Source organism: Heptranchias perlo, unplaced genomic scaffold (assembly GCF_035084215.1).
Source record: "Heptranchias perlo isolate sHepPer1 unplaced genomic scaffold, sHepPer1.hap1 HAP1_SCAFFOLD_148, whole genome shotgun sequence".
Taxonomy (NCBI): domain Eukaryota; kingdom Metazoa; phylum Chordata; class Chondrichthyes; order Hexanchiformes; family Hexanchidae; genus Heptranchias; species Heptranchias perlo.
This window is the reverse complement of record NW_027138733.1, coordinates 101429-123594: the sequence shown is the minus strand read 5'-3', so window position 1 is coordinate 123594 and position 22166 is coordinate 101429. Positions and strand designations below refer to the sequence as shown.

Sequence of the window (22166 nt, the reverse complement as noted above, 5' to 3'; positions counted from 1 at the left end):
AGGAGGAAGCCTCCGAAAGCTTGTGAATTTAAAATAAAATTGCTGGACTATAACTTGGTGTTGTAAAATTGTTTACAATTGTAGTAAGACTTCCTTACTCTTGTACTCCAACCTCTTGCAATAAAGGCCAACATTCCATTTGCCTTCCTAATTGCCTGCTGTTCCTGCATGCTAACTTTTGTGTTTCTTGTACGAGGACAGCCAGATCTCTCTGAACACCAACATTTAATAGTTTCTCACCATTTAAACAATATTCTGTTTTTCTATTCTTCCGACAAAAGTGAATAACCTCACATTTCCCCACATTATATTCCATCTGCCACTTTCTCGCCCACTCACTTAACCTGTCCATATCCCTTTGCAGATTTTCTGTGTCCTCACAGGTTACTTTCCCACGATGAACCTTTTAACTTTTTCTGTATATTTTCAATTCCTCCCAGAGAGCTCCTTCCCTTTCCTCTCTGGGGGATTTATGAAGGTTATTGTTCCTCTTTATAACCGTTTAGGGTCTGGTCTGAGCTGATTAGTTTTCGGTTTGTGTTTTCTGAGTCCAGCTTGCTGTATTCTGGCTCCAGATTGTAAAATTGCAATCTTGTTTTTCTGCTTTTTGTTTCTGAGCTGCTACTGCAGGCCTGAAAGGGTTCATCTTCAACCAAAGTGAGTCATGAAGTGAAACTAACTTTGTCACTCCTTGCGCAGAGTGCTGATAAGAATTTCACTTCCTGCTCTGGTTCCTCGCTCTCTCTCTCTCTCTCTGTGCTGTGTGAAAACTTTTTCAGGTGCTGTAGGAATGGAGCCCGGAGCTATCGAGGATGAATTAACCTGTGCTGTGTGTCTCCAGGTGTACCAGGACCCGGTGATATTACCCTGTGTGCACAGTTTCTGTTTGAAATGTATTGAGGGAGTTTGGGCCCAGACAGCAGGCCCAGAAGGGTTTGAGTGCCCTCAGTGTCGCCGGAAATTCAACCCCAGGCCCAGTCTGGAGAGAAACTTCACGCTGTGTAATATCGTGGAGAAATACAATCGCTCACAGCCTCCTGCTGATTCAGCCTGTGTCATGTGTGAGTACTGTGAAGAAAATCCAACTCCAGCTGTGAAGACGTGTCTGAAATGTGAAGCTTCCTTTTGCTCCAGTCATTTAAAACCACATTTACGGAAAGAGGCCTTGAAAGATCACACCCTAATCGAGCCTACGGCTGACCTTACAGAGAGACAGTGCCTTGATCATAAGAAGGTCCTTGAATACTACTGTAAAGATGATGCAGAGAGTGTATGTGTTTCCTGTACAATAATAGGGAAACATAAATCCCACACACTGCTGAGCCTCGATCAGGCACAAGCTGCAATTAAGGTGAGTGACACAATTCCTGATATTAAATACAGTCAGCCATGGCTCAGTGAGCAGCACTCTTGCCTCTGAGGCAGGAAGGCATGGGTTTAAGTCCCACTCCAGAGACTTGAGCACAAAATCTAGGCTGACACTCCAGTGCAGTAATGAGGGAGTGCTGCACTGTTTGAGGTGCCATCTTTTGGATGAGATGCTAAACCGAGGCCCCACCTGCCCTCTCAGGTGGAGGTAAAAGATCCCAGGGCACTATTTTGAACATAAGAACATAAGAATCAGGAGCAGGAGTGGGCCATACGGCCCCTCGAGCCCGCTCCCCCATTTAATCAGATCATGGCTGATCTTCAACCTCAACTCCACTTTCCCGCCTGATCCCCAGATCCCTTGATTCACCGACAGTCCAAAAATTCATCTATCTCAGCCTTGAATATACTCAATGACTCAGCATCCACAGCCCTCTGGGGTAGAGAATTACAAAGATTCACAACCCTCTGAGTGAAGAAATTCCTCCTCATCTCAGTCTTAAATGGCCGACCCCTTATCCTGAGACTATGCCCTCTAGTTCTAGATTCTCTAGCCAGGGGAAGCAGCCTCTCAGCCTCTACCCTGTCAAGCCCCCTCAGAATCTTACATGTTTCAATGAGATCACCTCTCGTTTTCTAAACTGTGTGCAGTACTCCAGATGAGGTGTCTCCAAAGCCCTGTGCAATTGTAGTAAGACTTCCTTACTCTTGTACTCCAACCCTCTTGCAATAAAGGCCAACATGCCATTTGCCTTCCTAATTGCTTGCTGTACCTGCACGCTAACTTTTTGTGTTTCTTGTACCAGGACACCTAAGTGTCTCTGAACACCAACATTTAATAGTTTCTCACCATTTAAAAAATATTCTGTTTTTCTATTCTTCCCACCAGTGAATAACCTTACATTTTCCTACATTATACTCCATCTGCCACCTTCTTGCCCACTAATTTAACCTGTCTATATCCCTTTGCAGACCCTTTGTGCCCTCCTCATTGCTCACTTTCCCACCTAGCTTTGTATCATCAGCAAACTTGGATACATTACACTCGGTCCCTTCATCCAAGTCATTAATATTGATTGTAAATAGCTGAGGCCCAAGCACTGATCCTTGCGGTACCCGACTAGTTACAGCCTGCCAACCTGAAAATGACCTGTTTATCCCCACTCTCTGTTTTCTGTCCGTTAACCAATCCTCTATTCATGCTAATATGTTACCCCTAACCCCATCTTGTGTAACAACCTTTTATGTGGCACCTTATCGAATGCCTTTTCAAAATCCAAATTTACTACATCCACTGGTTCCCCTTTATCTACCCTGCTAGTTACATCCTCAAAAAACTCTAATAAATTTGACAAACACAATTTCCCTTTCATAAAACCATGTTGACTCTGCCTAATCATATTATGATGTTCTAAATGCCCTGTTACCACTTCCTTAATAAAGGATTCCAGCATTTTCCCGTGACTGATGCCAGGTTAAATGGCCTGTAGTTCCCTCTTCCCTGTTTTCTCTCTCCCTCCTTTCTTGAATAGCGGGGTTACATTTGTTACCTTCCAATCCGCTGGGACCGTTCTGGAATCTTGGGAATTTTGGAAGATGATAACCAATGCATCCACTGTCTCTGCAGCCACCTCTTTTAGAACCCGCGGATGGAGGCCATCAGGTCCAGGGGATTTATCAACTTTTGGTCCCGTTAGTTTCTCAAGTACTTTTTCTCTACTGATAATAATTACTTTAAGTTCCTCGCTCTCATTAGCCCCTTGGTTCCCCACTATTTCTGGTAATTTTTTTGTCTCTTCTACTGGGAATACAGATACAAAATATTTGTTTAATGCATCTGCCATTTCCTGATTCCCCATTATAATTTCTCCTGTCTCAGTCTCCAGGGGACCAACATTTACTTTTGCTACTCTCTTCCTTTTTACATACTTGAAGAAGAGCAATGGAGTTATCTCTGGTGTCCAGGCCAATATTTATTCCTCAACCAACATCACTAAAAACAGATTATCTGGTCATTATCACATTGCTGTTTGTGGGATCTTGCTGTGCACAAATTGGCTGCCGCGTTTCCTGCATTACAATAGTGACAACATTTCAAAAATACTTCATTGGCTGTAAAATGCTTTGGGATGTTCTGAGGTTGTGAAAAGCACAATATAAATGCAAGTCTTTCTGTAATCTTTTGAGGGAGGGTTTTCCTGTTAATAACGAACATTAATTCGAACTGATTGCAGACAGTGCTGATTCAGCCCAGTGTTTTCTTGCTGCCCCAGGTCTGGGTTTACGGCTAGTTATTTTTTGTCAGTCAGATGCTCCCTCACCTTTCTCTTACAGTCTGTCTGAGAGAACAGGGTGGGCACTGGGAGGGGTGTGAGAGTGGCCCAGGGTGACTGCCCCTCACCCACACTCATCCCCTCCTGGTGAGGGCATTGTGGAGCTCAGTAATTCACAGTGTGGGCACCTGTGAGAACTGGCACTCCATGGTATAGGGCTGTAGAGCAGAGCATGTTGGAGCCCTGTGTAACACTGGGGTATTCTGCCATCTGACCATCAGGGAGAGGACCATCACCGGTGGGGGGAGTGAGGGACACCCACGGGGAGTGACTCAGGGGCTGGGGGGAGAAACTGTTTCTCACAACAAGAGGGAATTGGTGTTTGAGAAATGCTGGTGTGACTGAGTCTGTCTCCCTTTCCCCTCGGCTGATTCCTGGAAATGGAGGAGCTGAGTCCGTGTGAAAATGCAGCACACGGTGTGTCAGTGTGAAAAGAAGCCGGTGTGTGTGGTCACTCAGTTTATACAGGGCAGGGAGCGCCTCTTTACTGAGAGCCACAGAAGGGAATATTTCTGCTCAGGGCCCAGACACTGAGAATCCCCCAAACCACTTTCTATCCACAACCAGTGGGGTCACTCCTGGAACGGAATCATTTCCCCTTTAAATTCCAGTTTGAATCCCTTTTGAAAACTTTCCAATTGCCTTTACAGGAAGAATTGGAGAGAGAAATCGAGAGGCTTCGGGGAGTCCAGCAGAATTGTTCCAGCAAACAGCGAGACTTGGAGAGATCAGAAGCTGAAATAAAGGTAGGGAAAAGTGGAACTGGATTTACTCTGGAATCTGCAGCCAATTCAGGACAAACTCTGGGAAATTCCTCCCCAGTTCCCTTTTAAAGGGTGGGAGTGACTCCAAACCCCCCACATGTTCAGGGAGTCTGTTCCAGAGATCGCGGACTCTGGTGTCTAACCTAACTCTGTGCCTATGGATTTTATACACAGACCCTCTGGTCCTACCATCCCGATGCATCTCAATACCTCACCCAACCAGTGAGTCCAATAATCCCTCCATCATTTTAAAAACCTCAATCCTGTCCGTCCCGGCCTGCCTTTCTCTAAATGACCCTCCCTCTTGGAGACGATCCTCAGAATTAAATCCATCAGACTACGTGTCATTCTGGCCACCGTCCTCTCCAGAGTCTTGATCTCCTTCACCAGGCGTGGGCACCAAAACTGGACCCATCACTCCAGGTGTGGATGGACCAGGTGGCAGTGCCATACACAGTCTAAATACAGTGCTCTTTCTTTTAAACTCAAGGCTCAAGGCAACACTCATTAAACTCTGTTTTCTCTCCCAGTAGACACCCCCCACTGCTCGTCTATCTTTAACGGGTGATCGAGTAGTGATCGAAACAAACTGTCCCGTCCCTGGAAAGTGCTGTCTGCTCAGGGTAAGAGCTGTGTGGAAGGGCCGTTTGTAATGAGAGTTGGTTTGGGTTTCAGACACAAATCAATGAGCTGAAAGGAAAGCTATCGAAGAGCTACTCTGACTGGAGGAGACAGCTGGAAGAAGATGAAGAATACGCACTGAAACTGATCGATGAGGAGGGGCTCCGAGCTCTCTCACAGATTAGAAGCTGTTCTGAAGCATTAAACAAGAGGATGGAACAGATGACATTAATAGATGGAGAATACCAGAGTCTGGAACAGAGGGACCCTCTCTCCTTTATTCAGGTACATCTTCAATATTAACAGGGCCATGTCTGGGGAATGGGGCGTTTCTGTGAGCCTGGTGTGAGGGCTGAATTGTTTGAAGATTGTTGGTGGGGCCCAGCAATGGTGCTGCCCCCTCAGCCCTGCCCCAGGAGTGTTGGTGCTGCCCCCTCAGCCCTGCCCCAGGAGTGTTGGTGCTGCCCCCTCAGCCCTGCCCCAGGAGTGTTGGTGCTGCCCCCTCAGCCCTGCCCCAGGGGTGTTGGTGCTGCCCCCTCAGCCCTGCCCCAGGAGTGTTGGTGCTGCCCCCTCAGCCCTGCCCCAGGAGTGTTGGTGCTGCCCCCTCAGCCCTGCCCCAGGAGTGTTGGTGCTGCCCCCTCAGCCCTGCCCCAGGAGTGTTGGTGCTGCCCCCTCAGCCCTGCCCCAGGAGTGTTGGTGCTGCCCCCTCAGCCCTGCCCCAGGAGTGTTGGTGCTGCCCCCTCAGCCCTGCCCCAGGAGTGTTGGTGCTGCCCCCTCAGCCCTGCCCCAGGAGTGTTGGTGCTGCCCCCTCAGCCCTGCCCCAGGAGTGTTGGTGCTGCCCCCTCAGCCCTGCCCCAGGAGTGTTGGTGCTGCCCCCTCAGCCCTGCCCCAGGAGTGTTGGTGCTGCCCCCTCAGCCCTGCCCCAGGAGTGTTGGTGCTGCCCCCTCAGCCCTGCCCCAGGAGTGTTGGTGCTGCCCCCTCAGCCCTGCCCTAGGAGTGTTGGTGCTGCCCCCTCAGCCCTGCCCCAGGAGTGTTGGTGCTGCCCCAGGATGGAGTGCAGTGAAATGTTGGATTATTCCCCATTCCTGTGACTGGCCCCACCTACTGTTATACACTGAACTCTTTACTCTCAATCCCAAATTCACGGTTTGGTTTCATTGGGTGTTGATTGGTTTGTTGTATAAACAATCGAATAGTGATAATGGGGGAGTTCAATTATCCGAATATGGACTGGGGAAAAAACAGAGTAAAGGGCAAAGAGGGGGAGGAATTCCTCAAATGTGTTCAGGAGAACTTTCTTCAATATGTTTCCAGCCCAATGAGGAAGGAAGCAGTGCTGGATCTCGTTCTGGGGAATGAAGTGAGGCAAGTGGAGCATGTTTCAGTGGGGGAGCATTTGGGAAACAGTGATCACAATATCATTAGGTTTAGAAAAGTAATGGAAAAGGACAAGAAACAATCAAATGTAAAAATACTCAACCGGAGGAGGGCTAATTTCTGTGAGTTGAAAAGGGATCTGGCCCAGGTGGGTTGGAAACAAAGATTGGCAGGTAAAACAGTAAATGAGCAATGGGAGGCCTTCAAAGAGGAGATAGTTCGGGTACAGACTAGAGACATTCCTGTGAGGGGGAAAGGAAGGGCATCCAGAGCTAGAGCTCCCTGGATGATTGAAGAAATAGAGATTAAAATGAAACAGAAAAAGGAGGCTTATGATAAATGTCAGGTTCATAATAGACAGTAATCACAGTAGAGAATCAAGCAGAATACAGAGAGTGCAGAGGAGAACCGAAAAAGGAAATAAGAGGGGTGAAGATAATGTATGAGAAAAGATTAGCGGGTAACATGAAGTCTTTTAGAAACTTACAAAGTGTAAAAGGGTAGTTAAAGGAAAGGTGGGGCCGACTAAGAACAAAAAGGAAACCTTCTTGTGGAGGCAGAGGGAATGGCTGAGGTACGAAATGAATACTTTGCATCGGTCTTCAGTAAAGAGGATGCTGCCAATCTTACAGTAAAGGAGGAGGGGGGAGAGAAACTGGAGAGGATTAAAATAGATAAAGAGGAAGTACTAAAAGGGTTGGCAGCTCTCAAAGTAGAAAAGTCACCCGGTCCGGGTGGGATGCATCCGAGGTTGCTGAGGGAAGTAAGGGTGGAAATGGTGGAGGCTCTGGCAGAGGACTGGAGGATTGCAAATGTTACACCTCTGTTCAAAAAAAGGGGAGAGGGATAAACCCGGCAACTACAGGCCAGTCAGCCTAACATCGATGGTGGGGAAATTTCTAGAGACAATAATCCGAGACAAAATTAATTGTCACTTGGAAGAAAATGGGATAATAAACAACAGACAACACAGATTTATTAAAGGCAAGTCGTGTTGGACTAACTTGATCGAATTCTTCGATGAAAACTTGTTAGCAAAATTGAAGCCCATGTGATTAAAGGGACAGTGGCAGTGTGGACACGAGATATGCTCAGAGACAGAAAGCAGAGAGTAGTGGTCAACGGTTGTTTTTCAGACTGGAGGGAAGTTTACAGTGGTGTTCCCCAGGGCTCAGTATTAGGACCATTGCTCTTTTTGATATATATTAATGACCTCGACTTGGGTATACAGGGCATAATTTCAAAGTTTGCAGATGACACGAAACTCGGAAATGCAATAAACAGTGAGGAGGATAGTATCAGACTTCAGGAGGACAGAGACAGACTGGTGAAATGGGCAGAAACATGGCAGATGAAATTTAACACAGAGAAGTGTGAGGTGATGTATTTGGGTAGGAAGAATGAGGAGAGGCAAAATAAACTAAATGGTACAATTTTAAAGAGGGTGCAGGAACAGAGAGACCTGGGGGTGTACGTACACAAATCTTTGAAGGTGGCAGGACAAGGTGAGAAGGCTGTTAAAAAAGCACCCGGGATCCTGGGCTTTATAAACAGATGTAAGGAATCTTACAACACCAGGTTATAGTCCAACAAATTTATTTTAAAATCACAAGCTTTCGGAGATTATCCCCTTCATCAGGTGAGTCAAGATTCACCTGACGAAGGGGATAATCTCCGAAAGCTTGTGATTTTAAAATAAATTTGTTGGACTATCACCTGGTGTTGTAAGATTCCTTACATTTGTCCACCCCAGTCCATCACCGGCATCTCCACATCATTTATAAACAGAGGCAGAGAACAAAAGCAAGGAAGTTATGCTAAACCTTTATAAAACACTCATGAGGTCACAACTGGAGTATTGTGTCCAATTCTCGGCACTGCACTTTAGAAAGGATGTGAAGGCCTTAGAGAGGGTGCAGAGGAGATTCACCCGAATGGTACCAGGGATGAGGGATGTCAGTTATGTGGAGAGACTGGAGAAGCTGGGATTGTTCTCCTTTGAGCAGAGAAGGTTAAGGGGAGATTTAATGGAGGTGTTCAAAATCATGAAGGGTTTTGATAGAGTAAATAAGGAGAAACTGTTACTACTGGCAGGAGGGTCGGTAACCAGAGGACACAGATTTAAGGTAATTGGCAAAAGAACCAGAGGGGAGATGAGGAGAAAATTTTTAGGAAGCGAATTGTTCTGATCTGGAATGCGCTGCCTGAAAGGGCGGTGGAAGCAGATTCAAAAATAACTTTCAAAAGGGAATTGGATAAATACTTGAAGGGGAAAATTTGCAGGCCTATGGGGAAAGAGCAGGGGGAGTGGGACTAATTGGACAGCTCTTTCAAAGAGCCAGCACAGGCACAATGGGCCGAATGGCCTCCTCCTGTGCAGTCAGATTCTATGATTCTATTGACTGATTTGATCTCCTCTCTTTATTCACAGAACTCGAAGCAGCTCCTTTCCAGGTAAGTTCCTCTCAGTCATACAGTACCTGCTGCTGATAGGGAACCTTCACCTGTATCTGGGAGAAGAGTGAAAGTAGAATCACCGCTTGGAAACCTCCCCAGATCAGGGGCTTTCAAATGGGGCGAATATTGAGTGATGTTTAACTGGTTTGAGGGGTTCTTGGCTCAGGCAGCCTGTGGGAAATGGGAGTGAGATGGGCTGTTCCATCGGTGTGTAGAGCTTCTTAGGAACCTGTTAGACACCTACAGACGCTGAAAGACGCCCTAGTAAGAACGGGATATGACGCTCGACTCATCGATCGACAGTTCCGACGGGCCACAGCAAAAAATCGCATAGACCTCCTCAGGAGACTAACACGGGACGCAACCAACAGAGTACCCTTTGTCGTCCAGTACTTCCCCGGAGCGGAGAAACTACGCCATGTTCTCCGCAGCCTTCAACATGTCATCAATGAGGACAAACACCTCGCTATGGCCATCCCCACACCTCCACTACTCGCCTTTAAACAGCCACCCAACCTCAAACAGACCATCGTTCGCAGCAAACTACCTAGCTTTCAAGAGAACAGCGTCCACGACGCCACACAACCCTGCCACGGTAACCTCTGCAAGACATGCCAGATCATCGACACAGATACCACCATCACACGAGATGACACCACCCACCAGGTGCATGGTTCATACTCCTGTGACTCGGCCAACGTTGTCTACCTCATACGTTGCAGGAAAGGATGCCCCAGAGCATGGTACATTGGCGAGACCATGCAGACGCTGCGACAACGGATGAACGGACACCGCGCAACAATCGCCAAACAGGAGGGTTCCCTCCCAGTCGGGGAACACTTCAGCAGTCATGGACATTCATCCACCGACCTTCGGGTAAGCGTACTCCAAGGCGGCCTTCGAGACACACGACAACGCAAAATCGTCGAGCAGAAATTGATAGCCAAGTTCCGCACCCATGAGGACGGCCTCAACCGGGATCTTGGGTTCATGTCACGCTACACGTTACCCCACCAGCGAACAAATGTTATCTGTTTTTAATATAATGGGTCATTTGCTGGCTCTCTCTGCCTTCCGGATGTTTCTGCCTCTCTCTGTGTTTTTTTTCTCTGTTTTTTTTCCCTGTTTGTTTTTTTGTTGAATGTGTATTCGGGGGTTCTGCAGGTGACACCTCTCTGTCTGAACACGGTGATTGCCTTGGCAACGGGCAGTTGCAGGGGCAGTCTGTAAACACCATGTATTGTTCAATATGTATAAATGCGTAGGCTTCAAGGAGCTCTTGAAACATTTGCCTGAGGAAGGAGAAAATCTCCGAAAGCTTGTGAATTTAAAATAAAATTGCTGGACTATAACTTGGTGTTGTAAAATTGTTTACAATTGTCAACCCCAGTCCATCACCGGCATCTCCACATCATGACAGGAATTGAGAGTGAGAGAAACCTGCAGTGACCTGTATCTAACCGAGGCTTCCTAAAGGCTCCATGTGTGTCAGTGACAGCTTTATTCCATTGGGTCAGTAAGTGCTGTGTGATTGGCTTGTTCTATCAACCAGCCCATGGAGAAATGAGGAGAGGGGCAGGTCCCAGTGTCAGAGTGACAGTAAAATGTCTTGTGATTGGCTCATTCTATTCACTAACAGAGAAATGAGTGTGTGCTGAAATGTCCCAGTGATGTCAGTGTGACTGGACACTCTGTGAGGGAATCCCACCGATCCCAGGTCCCTGGGAGGCTGTTCCTTCTCCTCTCCTCACTTCACATGATTGTAGTGAGTGTGTTCCTGCAGAGAGTGGGGAGCAAAGACTGGAGACCCTCGGGATAATAATAATTATTAATAATGGAAAGATAAGGGCTCCAGTACAGAGAAACTGGACTGAACACAGACGGCTTTGAAAATCACACACTGAGCTGAAGTGACAGCAAACCAGGATCCCACTGCTCGTGTGGAGATCAGTGTGAATGCAGGGAGACTGCAAATCCCGGGATTCTGCCATTCTCAGGATGGGTTGCTGCGGGGTGTCAGTACGAGCATTAGAAGGGGTGCAGGTTGTTGCACTGATCACTAGTTCCCCTTTGGGTTTCTGATCTGAAATGTCCCCACTGATAAAAACATTCTCTCCTCTTTCATTACAGAGTGACTGAGACTCAGAGAGTCACAGACCCAGATGTTCCAGCGCTCACCCTGAACCTGTCCAAAATATCTCAACTTGTCCAGAAGAGGCTGAATGGATCGGAAAAGTACCACTCAGACATATTGGGAATGATAAGGAAAAACGTGCAGCTTTTCTCCAATTCTGGGCACCACACTTTAGGAGAGATGTCAAGGTTAAGAATTTCAAGAGGTGAGGAGGCACTTAGATTAAAGCCCTCAGGTTAGAGATGATTGCTGTTGGCTGGGCTTGTCTGAGACATGAAGAAACTGTTATTGAATCATTAAAATAAGATTTCCAGGGGGATTACGATCAATATACTGATTGGACTGAAAGAGTAGGAAGGCGGTGTGTACTGAAGACATATGAATGGAGAAGTGGGGAAGTTATGTTAAACTTGTATCAAACCTTGGTTAGACCACACTTGGAGTGAAACACTGGCTCGGCCACAGCTTCAGTACTGCATACAGTTCTGGTCACCACATTACAGGAAGGATGTAATTCCACAAGAGAGGGTACAGAGGAGATTTACGAGGATGTTGCCAGGACTGGAGAATTTTAGCTGTGAGGAAAGGTTGGACAGGCTGGGGTTGTTCTCTTTGGAACAGAGGAGGCTGACGGGTGATTTAACTGAAATATATACAATTTTTTGAGGGGCCTTGATAGAGTGGATAGGAAGGACCTGTTTCCCTTCGCAGAGAGGTCAATAACCAGGGGACATAGATTAAACTGATTGGTAGAAGGATTAAACGGGAGCTGACGAAAAAAAAATTCACCCAATGGGCGGTGGGGGTCTGGAACTCACTGCCTGAGAGGGTGGTAGAGGCAGAAACCCTCAACTCATTTGAAAAGTACCAGGATGTGCACCTGAAGCGCCGTAACTACAAGTCTACGGGCCAAGTGCTGGAAAGTGGGATTAGGCTGGGTGGCTTATTTTCAGTTGACGCGGACACGATGGGCCGAATGGCGTCCTTCTGTGCCGTAACTTTTCTATGATTCTATACTATGCACTGTTCTGGTCTCTATATATCTTGGATAGGCCACACTTGGAGTACGGTGCACAGTTCTGGTCTCAATATTATAAAAAGGATGTAGAGGCACTGGATAATGTGCAAAAAAAAAAATTCACAAGGATGATGACAGGTACAACCTCTCAGTTCTATCATGAAAGGTTGAACAGGCTGGGGCTCCTTTCTCTCGAAAAGAGAAGCTGAGGGGTGACCTGATAGAGGTCTTTAAGATTATGAAGGTGTTCGATAGGGTACAGACAAGGTAGATGTTGCCACTTGTCGGGAGCCCAAAACTAGGGGTCATAAATATAAGATGGTCACTAATAAATCCAATAGGGAACTCAGGAGAATCTTCTTTACTGAGAGTGGTGAGAATGTGGAACTCGCTCCCACATGGAATAGTTGAGGCGAAGACACAGATACATTTAAGTGGAAGCTGGATAAACACATGAGGGAGAAAGGAATAGAAGGATATACTGATAGGGTGAGATGAAGTAGGAAAGGAAGAGGTTAGTGTGGAGCATTAACACCAGCATGGACCAGTTGGGCCGAATGGCCTATTTCTCTGCTTTACATTCTATGTAATTCAATTGATGTCGAGGACTTGGAGAGGGTGCCGAGGAGATGTACTAGAATGGTGCAGGGATGTGGAGAGATTCGAGAAACTGGGATTGTTCTCTTAACATCGAGTCACATCTTGTCCACAGCACAGAAACAGGCCATTCGGCCCAACTGGTTCATGCTGGCATTTATGCTCCACACAAGCCTCCTCCCTCTCTACTTCATCTCACCCTATCAGGATATCCTTCTATTCCTTTCTCCATCATGTGTTTATCGAGCTTTCCCTTCAATACATCTGTGCTATTTGCCTGAACTGCTCCTTGTGGTAGTGAGTTCCACATTCTCACCACTCTCTGGGTAAAGAGGTTTCTCCTGAATTCCCGATTGGATTTATTAGCGACTATTTTGTACTTATGACCTCTAGTTTTGGACTCCCCCACAAGTGGAAACATTTTCTCTACGTCTACCTTATCAAACCCTTTCACTATCTTAAAAACCTCTATCAGGTCACCCCTCAGTCTTCTGTTTTCTAGAGTAAAGAGTTTCAGCCTGTTCAGCCTTTCCTGACAAGTTTATCCTCTCAGTTCTGATATCATCCTTGTGAATCTTTTTTTGCACCCTCTCCAATGCCTCTATATTCTATTTATAATATGGAGACCAGAACTGTTCACAATACTCCAAGTGTGGTCTAACTAAGATTCTATATAGGTTTAACATCTTTGCTTTTCAATTCTACCCATCTAGAAATGAACCCCAGTGCTTGATTTGCCTTTTTATGGCCTTATTAACCTGTGTCGCTACTTTTAGTGATTTGTGTGTCTGTACCCCCAGATCGCTTTGCTCCTCTACCCCATTTAGACTCTTATTGAACAAGCAGTTTGTGGCCTCTTTATTCTTCCTACTAAAATGCACCACCTCACACTTATCTATATTGCAATTCATTTGCCAATTACAGCCGACTCTGTAAGTTTATTAATGTCCTCTTGTATTTTGACACATTCTTCCTTTGTATTAACCACACCCCCCAATTTGGTGTCGTCTGCAAATTTTGAAATTGTACCCGAATACCAATCATTAATATAAATTGCGAACAACAGTGGTCCCAGCACCGATCCCTGGGGAACACCACTTCCCACCTTTTGCCAGTCTGAGTAACTACCCTTAACCCCGACTCTCTGTTTTCTGTTTTGTCGCCAACTTGCTCTCCATTATCTGCTCATTTATCCTTAGTGCAGAGACGGTTAAGGGCAGATTTAACAGAGGAGTTCAAAATTTTGAGTGATTTTCCTAGAGTAGAGAGGGAGAAACTGTTTCCAATGGCAGGAGGGTCGGTAACCAGAGGACACAGATTTAAGGTAATTGGCAAAAGAACCAGAGGGGAGATTTGGAGAATTTTTTTTACAGCGAGTTGTTCTGATCTGGAATGCACTGCCTGAAAGGGCGGTGGAAGCAGATTCAATAATAACTTTCAAAAGGGAATCGGATAAATACTTGAAAAGGAAAAATTTGCAGGGCTATGTGGAAAGAGCGGGGAAGTGGGACTAATTGGACAGCTCTTTCAAAGAGCCGGCACAGGCACAATGGGCCAAATGGCCTCCTTCTGTGCTGTAAGATTCTATGATTTCTATTTAACCCTTTATTTTTCCATTGAACCTTTTCTTTCTCATAAGAACATAACATAAGAAATAGGAGCAGGAGTCGGCAAATCGGCCCCTCGAGCCTGCTCCGCCATTCAATAAGATCACGGCTGATCTGATCCCAACCACAAATCTAAAGAACACAAGAAGTAGGAGCAGGACCCGGCCACTCAGCCCCTGGGCCCTCTCCGCCACCCACAGGGCACTGACCGATCCGAGCTCAGCTTCATGTCCAATTTCCTGCCCGCTCCCCATAACCCCGAATTCCCTTTACTTCTAGAAAACTGTCTATTTCTGTTTTAAATTTATCTAATGATGTAGCTTCCACAGCTTCCTGGGGCAGCAAATTCCACAGACCCACCACCCTCTGAGTGAAGAAGTTTCTCCTCATCTCAGTTTTGAAAGAGCAGCCCCTTATTCTAAGATTATGCCCCCTAGTTCTAGTTTCACCCATCTTTGGGAACATCCTTACTGCATCCACCCGATCAAGCCCCTTCACAATCTTATATGTTTCAATAAGATCGCCTCTCATTCTTCTGAACTCCAATGAGTAGAGTCCCAATCTACTCAACCTCTCCTCATATGTCCACCCCCTCATCCCCGGGATTAACCGAGTGAACCTTCTTTGTACTGCCTCGAGAGCAAGTATGTCTTTTCTTCAGTGTGGACACCAAAACTGTATGCAGTATTCCAGGTGCGGTCTCACCAATACCTTATATAACTGCAGCAATACCTCCCTGTTTTTATATTCTATCCCCCTAGCAATAAAAGCCAACATTCCGTTGGCTTTCTTGATCACCTGCTGCACCTGCATACCAACTTTTTGATTTTCTTGCACGAGGACCCTCAGATCCCTTTGTACTGCAGTACTTTCCAGTCTCTCGCCATTAAGAAAATAACTTGCTCTCTGATTTTTCCTGCCAAAGTGCATAACCTCACATTTTCCAATATTATATTGCATCTGCCAAATCTCCGCCCACTCACCCAGCCTGTCTATATCCCCTTGCAGGTTTTTTATGTCCTCCTCACTCTCTACTTTCCCTCCCATCTTTGTATCATCTGCAAATTTTTATATGTTGCACTCGGTCCCCTCCTCCAAATCGTTAATATAGATTGTAAAGAGTTGGGGACCCAGCACCGACCCCTGTGGAACACCACTGGTTACTGGTTGCCAGTCCGAAAATGAACCATTTATCCCAACTCTCTGCTTCCTGTTCGATAACCAATCCTCCACCCATGCCAGAATATTACCCCCAATCCCGTGATTTTTTATCTTAAGTAATAATCTTTTATGTGGCACCTTGTCGAATGCCTTCTGGAAGTCTAAATACACTACGTCCACTGGTTCCCCTTTATCCACCCTGTACGTTATATCCTCAAAGAACTCAAGCAAATTTGTCAGACATGACTTCCCCTTCATAAAGCCATGCTGACTTTGTCCTATTAAATTATGCTTATCTAAATGCTCCGTTACTGTCTCCTTAATAATAGACTCCAAAATTTTACCCACCACAGATGTTAGGCTAACTGGCCTATAATTTCCAGCCTTCTGCCTACTACCCTTTTTAAATAACGGTGTTACATTAGCAGTTTTCCAATCTGCCGGGACCTCTCCTGAGTCCAGGGAATTTTGGAAAACTATCACCAAAGCATCCACAATCCCTACTGCCACTTCCCTCAAGACCCTAGGATGTAAGCCATCAGGTCCAGGGGATTTATCCGCTTTGAGTCCCATTATTTTACTGAGTACCATCTCCTGAGTGATTTTAATCGTATTTAGCTCCTACCACCCCCCCCCGAGAGTCCCCTGTTTGTCCAGTGTTGGGATATTCTTAGTGTCCTCTACCGTAAAGACTGAAACAAAATATTTGTTCAGCATTTTTGCCATCTCCATGTTTCCCACCATTAATTTCCCGGTCTCATCCTCTAAAGGACCGACGTTTGCCTTAGCCACCCTTTTTCTTTTTATATAACGATAGAAACTCTTGCTATCTGTTTTTATATTTTTTGCTAATTTCTTTTCATAATCTAACTTCCCTTTCTTAATCAAAGAATTCTTGGTGATGTTTCTTCAGTGCGAGGGATTTGAGGGTCGAGTTCCTGCACCTGTTCCCTCCTCACAGCTTGGAATTGGTCCAAGTCTGAGACCCAGGGCCAGAGGGAGTTTTGGTGAATTCAGGGTGAACAGGGAGCAACAGTTTAATGTACAGAAGGGACATCAGATTCATCTCAATTCACAACTGAATCCTCACTGCTGTGTGGAAACTAATGGAGACTTTAATCAGAGCTGTGAGCAGGATGGAACAGTAACAGGAGGGAGAGAGCCCAGGGCACACTCCTTTTTCAGGATTTTTTTTTATTCGTTCATGGGATGTGGGCCAGCATTTATTGCCCATCCCTAATTGCCCTCGAGAAGGTGGTGGTGAGCCGCCTTCTTGAACCGCTGCAGTCCGTGTGGTGAAGGTTCTCCCACAGTGCTGTTAGGAAGGGAGTTCCAGGATTTTGACCTAGCAACGATGAAGGAACGGCGATATATTTCCAAGTCTGGATGGTGTGTGACTTGGAGGGGAATGTGCAGGTGGTGGTGTTCCCATGTGCCTGCTGCTCTTGTCCTTCTAGGTGGTAGAGGTCACGGGTTTGGGAGGTGCTGTTGAAGAAGCCTTGGTGAGTTGCTGCAGTGCATCCTGTGGATGGTACACACTGCAGCCACAGTGCGCCGGTGGTGAAGGAAGTGAATGTTTCGCGTGGTGGATGGGGTGCCAATCAAGCGGGCTGCTTTGTACTGAATGGTGGCGAGCTTCTTGAGTGTTGTTGGAGCTGCAGTCATCCAGGCAAGTGGAAAGTATTCCATCACGCTCCTGACTTGTGCCTTGTAGATGGTGGAAAGGCTTTGGGGAGTCAGGAGGTGAGTCACTCACCACAGAATACCCAGCCTCTGACCTGCTCTTGCAGCCACAGTATTTATATGGCTGGTCCAGTTAAGTTTCTGGTCATTGGTGACCCCCAGGATGTTGAAGGTGGGGGATTCAGCGATGGTAATGCCATTGATGATGGTCATTGCCTGGTACTTGTCTGGCGCGAATGTTACTTGCTACTTATGAGCCCTAGCCTGGATGTTGTCCAGGTCTTGCTGCATGCCGGCTAGGACTGCTTCATTATCTGAGGGGTTGCGAATGGAACTGAACACTGTGCAATCATCAGCGAACATCCCCATTTCTGACCTTATGATGGAGGGAAGGATATTGATGAAGCAGCTGAAGATGGTTGGGCCTCGGACACTGCCATGAGGAACTCCTGCAGCAATGTCCTGGGGCTGAGATGATTGGCCGCCATCAACCACTACCATCTTCGTTTGTGCTAGGTATGACTCCAGCCACTGGAGAGTTTTCCCCCGATTCCCATTGACTTCAATTTTACTAGGGCTCCTTGGTGCCACACTCAGTCAAATGCTGCCTTGATGTCAAGGGCTGTCACTCTCACCTCTGGAATTCAGCTCTTTTGTCCATGTTTGGACCAAGACTGTAATGAGGTCTGGAGCCGAGTGGTACTGGCGGAACCCAAACTGAGCATTGGTGAGCAGGTTATTGGTGAGTAAGTGCTGCTTGATTGCACTGTCGACGACACCTTCCATCACTTTGCTGATGATTAAGAGTAGACTGATGGGGCGGTAATTGGCCGGATTGGATTTGTCCTGCTTTTTGTGGACAGGACATACCTGGGCAATTTTCCACATTGTCGGGTAGATGCCAGTGTTGTAGCTGTACTGGAACTGGATGGAACAGTAACAGGAGGGAGAGAGCCCAGGACACACACCTGTATTCAGGATGGGACAGTAACAGGAGGGAGAGAGCCCAGGGCACACTCCTGTGAGCTGTGTGTTCCCAGTACAGCCAGTGCTGAGATTGTGGGGCTGTAACTGTGAGTCTGTGGGATGTGTTGTGTGCCGGTGAATCCCCTCCATTGTGTCTGGGAGAACATGTGCACAGTGCCAGGGGCTTTAGTGATTAAACTGACTACTACTGTGTGTCTCCACTGCAGTGTTTGCACTGAGTGTACAGCACTGGGACCCACACACTGCTATTTAACAGTGATTCTGATCAAAGGCCATCTATTCAACAGGGGATGAACACAGTCTTAGAGGTAATATGGGGCTGACAGTGTCTGGGAAATACTGACACTCCCACCCTGCAGCTGTCAATCATTGATGGGAGTGGAATAACCCTGTCTGACCAATCGCTTCTCTCCTCTCTAGGGCAAAGGTCAGCAATGAGCCTGGATCCAAAGACAGCAAACTGGAACTTGGTTCTGTCGGATGATCTGAGATCAGTAACACGGACTGAACAGGATCAGCCCTACTCACCTCACCCAGAGAGGTTTAAAGACTGTCCCCAAGTCCTCTGCTCCCAGAGTTTCTCCTCAGGATCCCATTCCTGGGATGTGGAGACTGATGGGAAAGACTGGAGAATAGGGATGGTGTGTGGGAGCGCAGAGAGAGAGGGGAGAGAGTCTGGTCTCGGTGTCAGCAGTAAATCCTGGTGTTTAAGTTATGGTGTTGTTTCTCTCACAGCCGGTCACAATTTCCAGTTCACTCTCCTCCCAATGATCCCGTCTAAGAGCCGGATCCGAGTTCAGTTCGATTACGAGGCCAGGACTGTGTCATTTCACCGGGTCACTGACTCACTGACACATTTACACACATTTCAAACCACATTCACTGAACCCGTGTTTCCGGCATTTTATTGTGGGAAAAAAACATCCCTAAAACTGTTAAATTAATCCTGATATCGGAGACTCGGTGACGTTACTTCCGGTTGAGGACTGATGTCACTTTCAGGTCTTCCCCTCTGATGATGTCACTTACAGGACCGCCCCTCTGATGATGTCACTTCCAGGACTGCACTTCTGATGTCGCTCCCAGGTCTGCCCCTCTGATGATGTCGCTCCCGGCTCTGCCCCTCTGATGATGTCGCTCCCGGGTCTGCCCCTCTGATCATGTCGCTCCCGGGTCTGCCCCTCTGATGATGTCGCTCCCGGCTCTGCCCCTCTGATGATGTCGCTCCCGGCTCTGCCCCTCTGATGATGTCGCTCCCAGCTCCGCCCCTCTGATGATGTCAGGAGCTCAGTGCTTCGCTGCTTTTTAGGATCCGGGGTCTTTGTGATTTTCTTTGTGAGGATCTGTCACTAAAGCTAAAAATAGCTGCTTTTGGTGAGTTTGCTTGTAATTCGTAGCGTTCCAATTAATTGTCTCCTTCAGTTGTAGAATTTTACCACTTTAGTTGCAGAATTGTAGTGGTATTAATCACAGTAGTGAATCAGAATAGTAGCAGGCACAACTGCATTAATCACAGTAGTGAATGGTAGTGACAGGGCACGACTGTATTAATCTCAGTAGTGAATGGTAGTGACAGGGCACGACTGTATGAATCTCAGTAGTGAATGGTAGTGACAGGGCACGGTCCCTTTAAAGTGCTGCTGTGAGAATCTGAGGCTGTGGTTTGAAATTGTTCTTTGACGGTCGCTCCAAACAGCGATGGTGAATCGACAGCCGGAGTTACACTGACTTCAGTGGGAAAGAAAATGGTGCGGGTGTAAAATGGGCTGTCCATTCACGATGCCCGTGTTGCACAAACACCAGAGACTAATTTCACCCCCGGGGTCTTCTGGGCATCGCTGAGAGCTTCTGGGACTGCCCAGGGGGGTAACACATCTGTCTGAAACTAAGTAAATGTATTGATTCATTGGACCAGACTGGGAACTTTTAATCTGTGTTTTATGGGGTGGTGATTTTTAGTTTATTGGACAGTAAGGTTCCTCCAGGGCTCACAACCAACAGGAAATGGTAATATTATAGGATGTTTGACTTAATTAGACACGTGGAGGTGACTGAGTGTGTGAGATATAAACAGGAAAATTGCCCCACCAATTGGGGTCTACAATCAGCGTCCCAGGTGGTCATGGGTGATAATGGGACATTTTGTGACGACCAAAACCAAAGGGTCAGGAAAACGATGTGTGAGTGATCGGTGAGAAACAAAGATCACCTGGGAACAACCCCCAAAGGGCATCAATCAGGAATCAATACACAATCCAGTGAAAGTCAGGAAAGGGGAGTTAACAATCGTTGATTGATAGCTTTCTCTTGGAGATGGTTGTGTCCTTGCTTATACTGAACAGTCAGAAGAATATTTTATAACCTGGGCTCTACCTGAGACATCGGGACCATGCAGGGGGAGATAAGCAAAGACCTCCAGACACCCCCCGGTCTGTTGATCAGATAGCCTGAAAGCACAGGAATGGCTTGTATTTGATGTCACGTTCGGTGTGATTTTGGGAAACAGCTGTGTGTGTAAATGTGATATTTTGCACGTGAGGCAACCAGTCTGTGGAACGCATGATGGAGATGCCCTGAAGGACGGGTCTCAGACATGCTCAGTCACGTTGACAACACCACTACATGAAATGGTTAATGTGCTCAGGAGAGTGAGGACAGATACTGGATCACTACTGATTTACACTTGGTAATCAAGGCACTGACACATGCTCCATAGAGAAACCGACTAGTTAATGAAACAATCAGGACAGTGTTAAACACACTGGTCCCGATCAGAGGGATTGAAATTAAAGTAAAGACAGACATAGAATTTGGATTTCCAAAATTCAGGGTTGGGTTCCTTTGAGTTAACGATGAAATTGGGAAACTGAGGGCCGGGGAGAAATAATACTGAGCCAGAATTATCCACAAGATGGATAATGGTAAAAAGGAGAGCTGGAGGATCTTTTAAGTCGAAGATTTCTTGATAATATGGTAGTATTTGGGGGGAGCCTAGTTTCTGTAGTTTTCTGTACAATGTATTATGATTTTCTTTGTCTGTATCATGATGTGTGATATTAACCAAATGAAACTTAGATTAGAAGAGCAAATGGCTGGAGATCGGTCTGTGATGCTCACAGGATGAGGATCTTAGATAAGGCCCCAGGATCCCACAAAGGAGGGGGGGGGGGGAGGGGGAGGGTGTTGAAGATTAAGACTGAGAAGTAATGAGGGAAACCACTTTCTTAGATTACTTCTGTAGTTTAAAACCCCTAATATTGATAGACTGACAGAGCATTCGAAACAACGTAATGCTGACATTGAAAAGGGGACCTCGACCCCTGGGGATCATGAATGGAGGGAGGTCGTCTATAATGTGGGACAGCATCCTTGGGTGAAAATCATGTCTCTGCTTTTTGTTATTATACAGCTTGTCATGATTGTAACACTTTTCTTTTCCATTTGTCGTATTTGAAAGAACTTTTGTGTAAATGTGACGGTGATTAAACTTCTTGTAACAATGTTTAACCTGATCTGTGGTGAGTGCAATTCAGATTCAATGAATGGGTTAAAGTGAGTTGTTCGACCTCACACTCACTTGAGGGGCGATTGAAGGATTTTGGACTTTCAATACCAGTTATTAAAGGAGCTGAGTTTGGTTAAAAGTATTAATTCAACAAAGGAACGGTTAAACTGACTGTTCAAGACGACATGCTGGGAAGGTTGGCCACATTGGAAAAGTCTCATTCAGCAGATTGTCTCGAAGGTTAAAGGTAAGACAGATACAAGGCCTTGAAAGTCTGTGAGAAGCTGTTGTAAACATCAGATGCTGTAATATCAACTTGTTTGAACCATGGGAAAGAGAGAGAGGAAAAAGTAACAACAGTATGTTTTTGCCAGCAACAGTGGGAGGGAAGTGAGGGGGAGAGGAGAGTGGGGGGAGGAGAGGGGAGGGAGAGGAGAGTGGGGGGAGGGGAGAAGGAGAGGGGAACGTGGGGCCTGGTTCCCACCCTGCCTGTGGGGCACTGTTTATTGTCCTTCCCAGATTTGTACCATCTGCAAATTTTGAAATTGTGCCCT

At 46.5% G+C, this 22166-nt stretch overlaps 1 protein-coding gene across 1 annotated transcript; it reads left to right on the top strand.

Annotated features, from left to right (window-relative positions):
• The first annotated feature begins 717 nt into the window (after positions 1-717).
• Positions 718-21609, top strand: LOC137309126 (E3 ubiquitin/ISG15 ligase TRIM25-like). Its single transcript, XM_067977415.1, has 6 exons — positions 718-1351; positions 4352-4447; positions 5141-5371; positions 8895-8917; positions 11051-11259; positions 18528-21609. Exons 1-6 carry the CDS (start codon positions 791-793, stop codon positions 19049-19051), a joined length of 1644 nt encoding a protein of 547 aa, XP_067833516.1. The 5' UTR covers positions 718-790; the 3' UTR covers positions 19052-21609.
• The last annotated feature ends 557 nt before the right edge of the window (positions 21610-22166 follow it).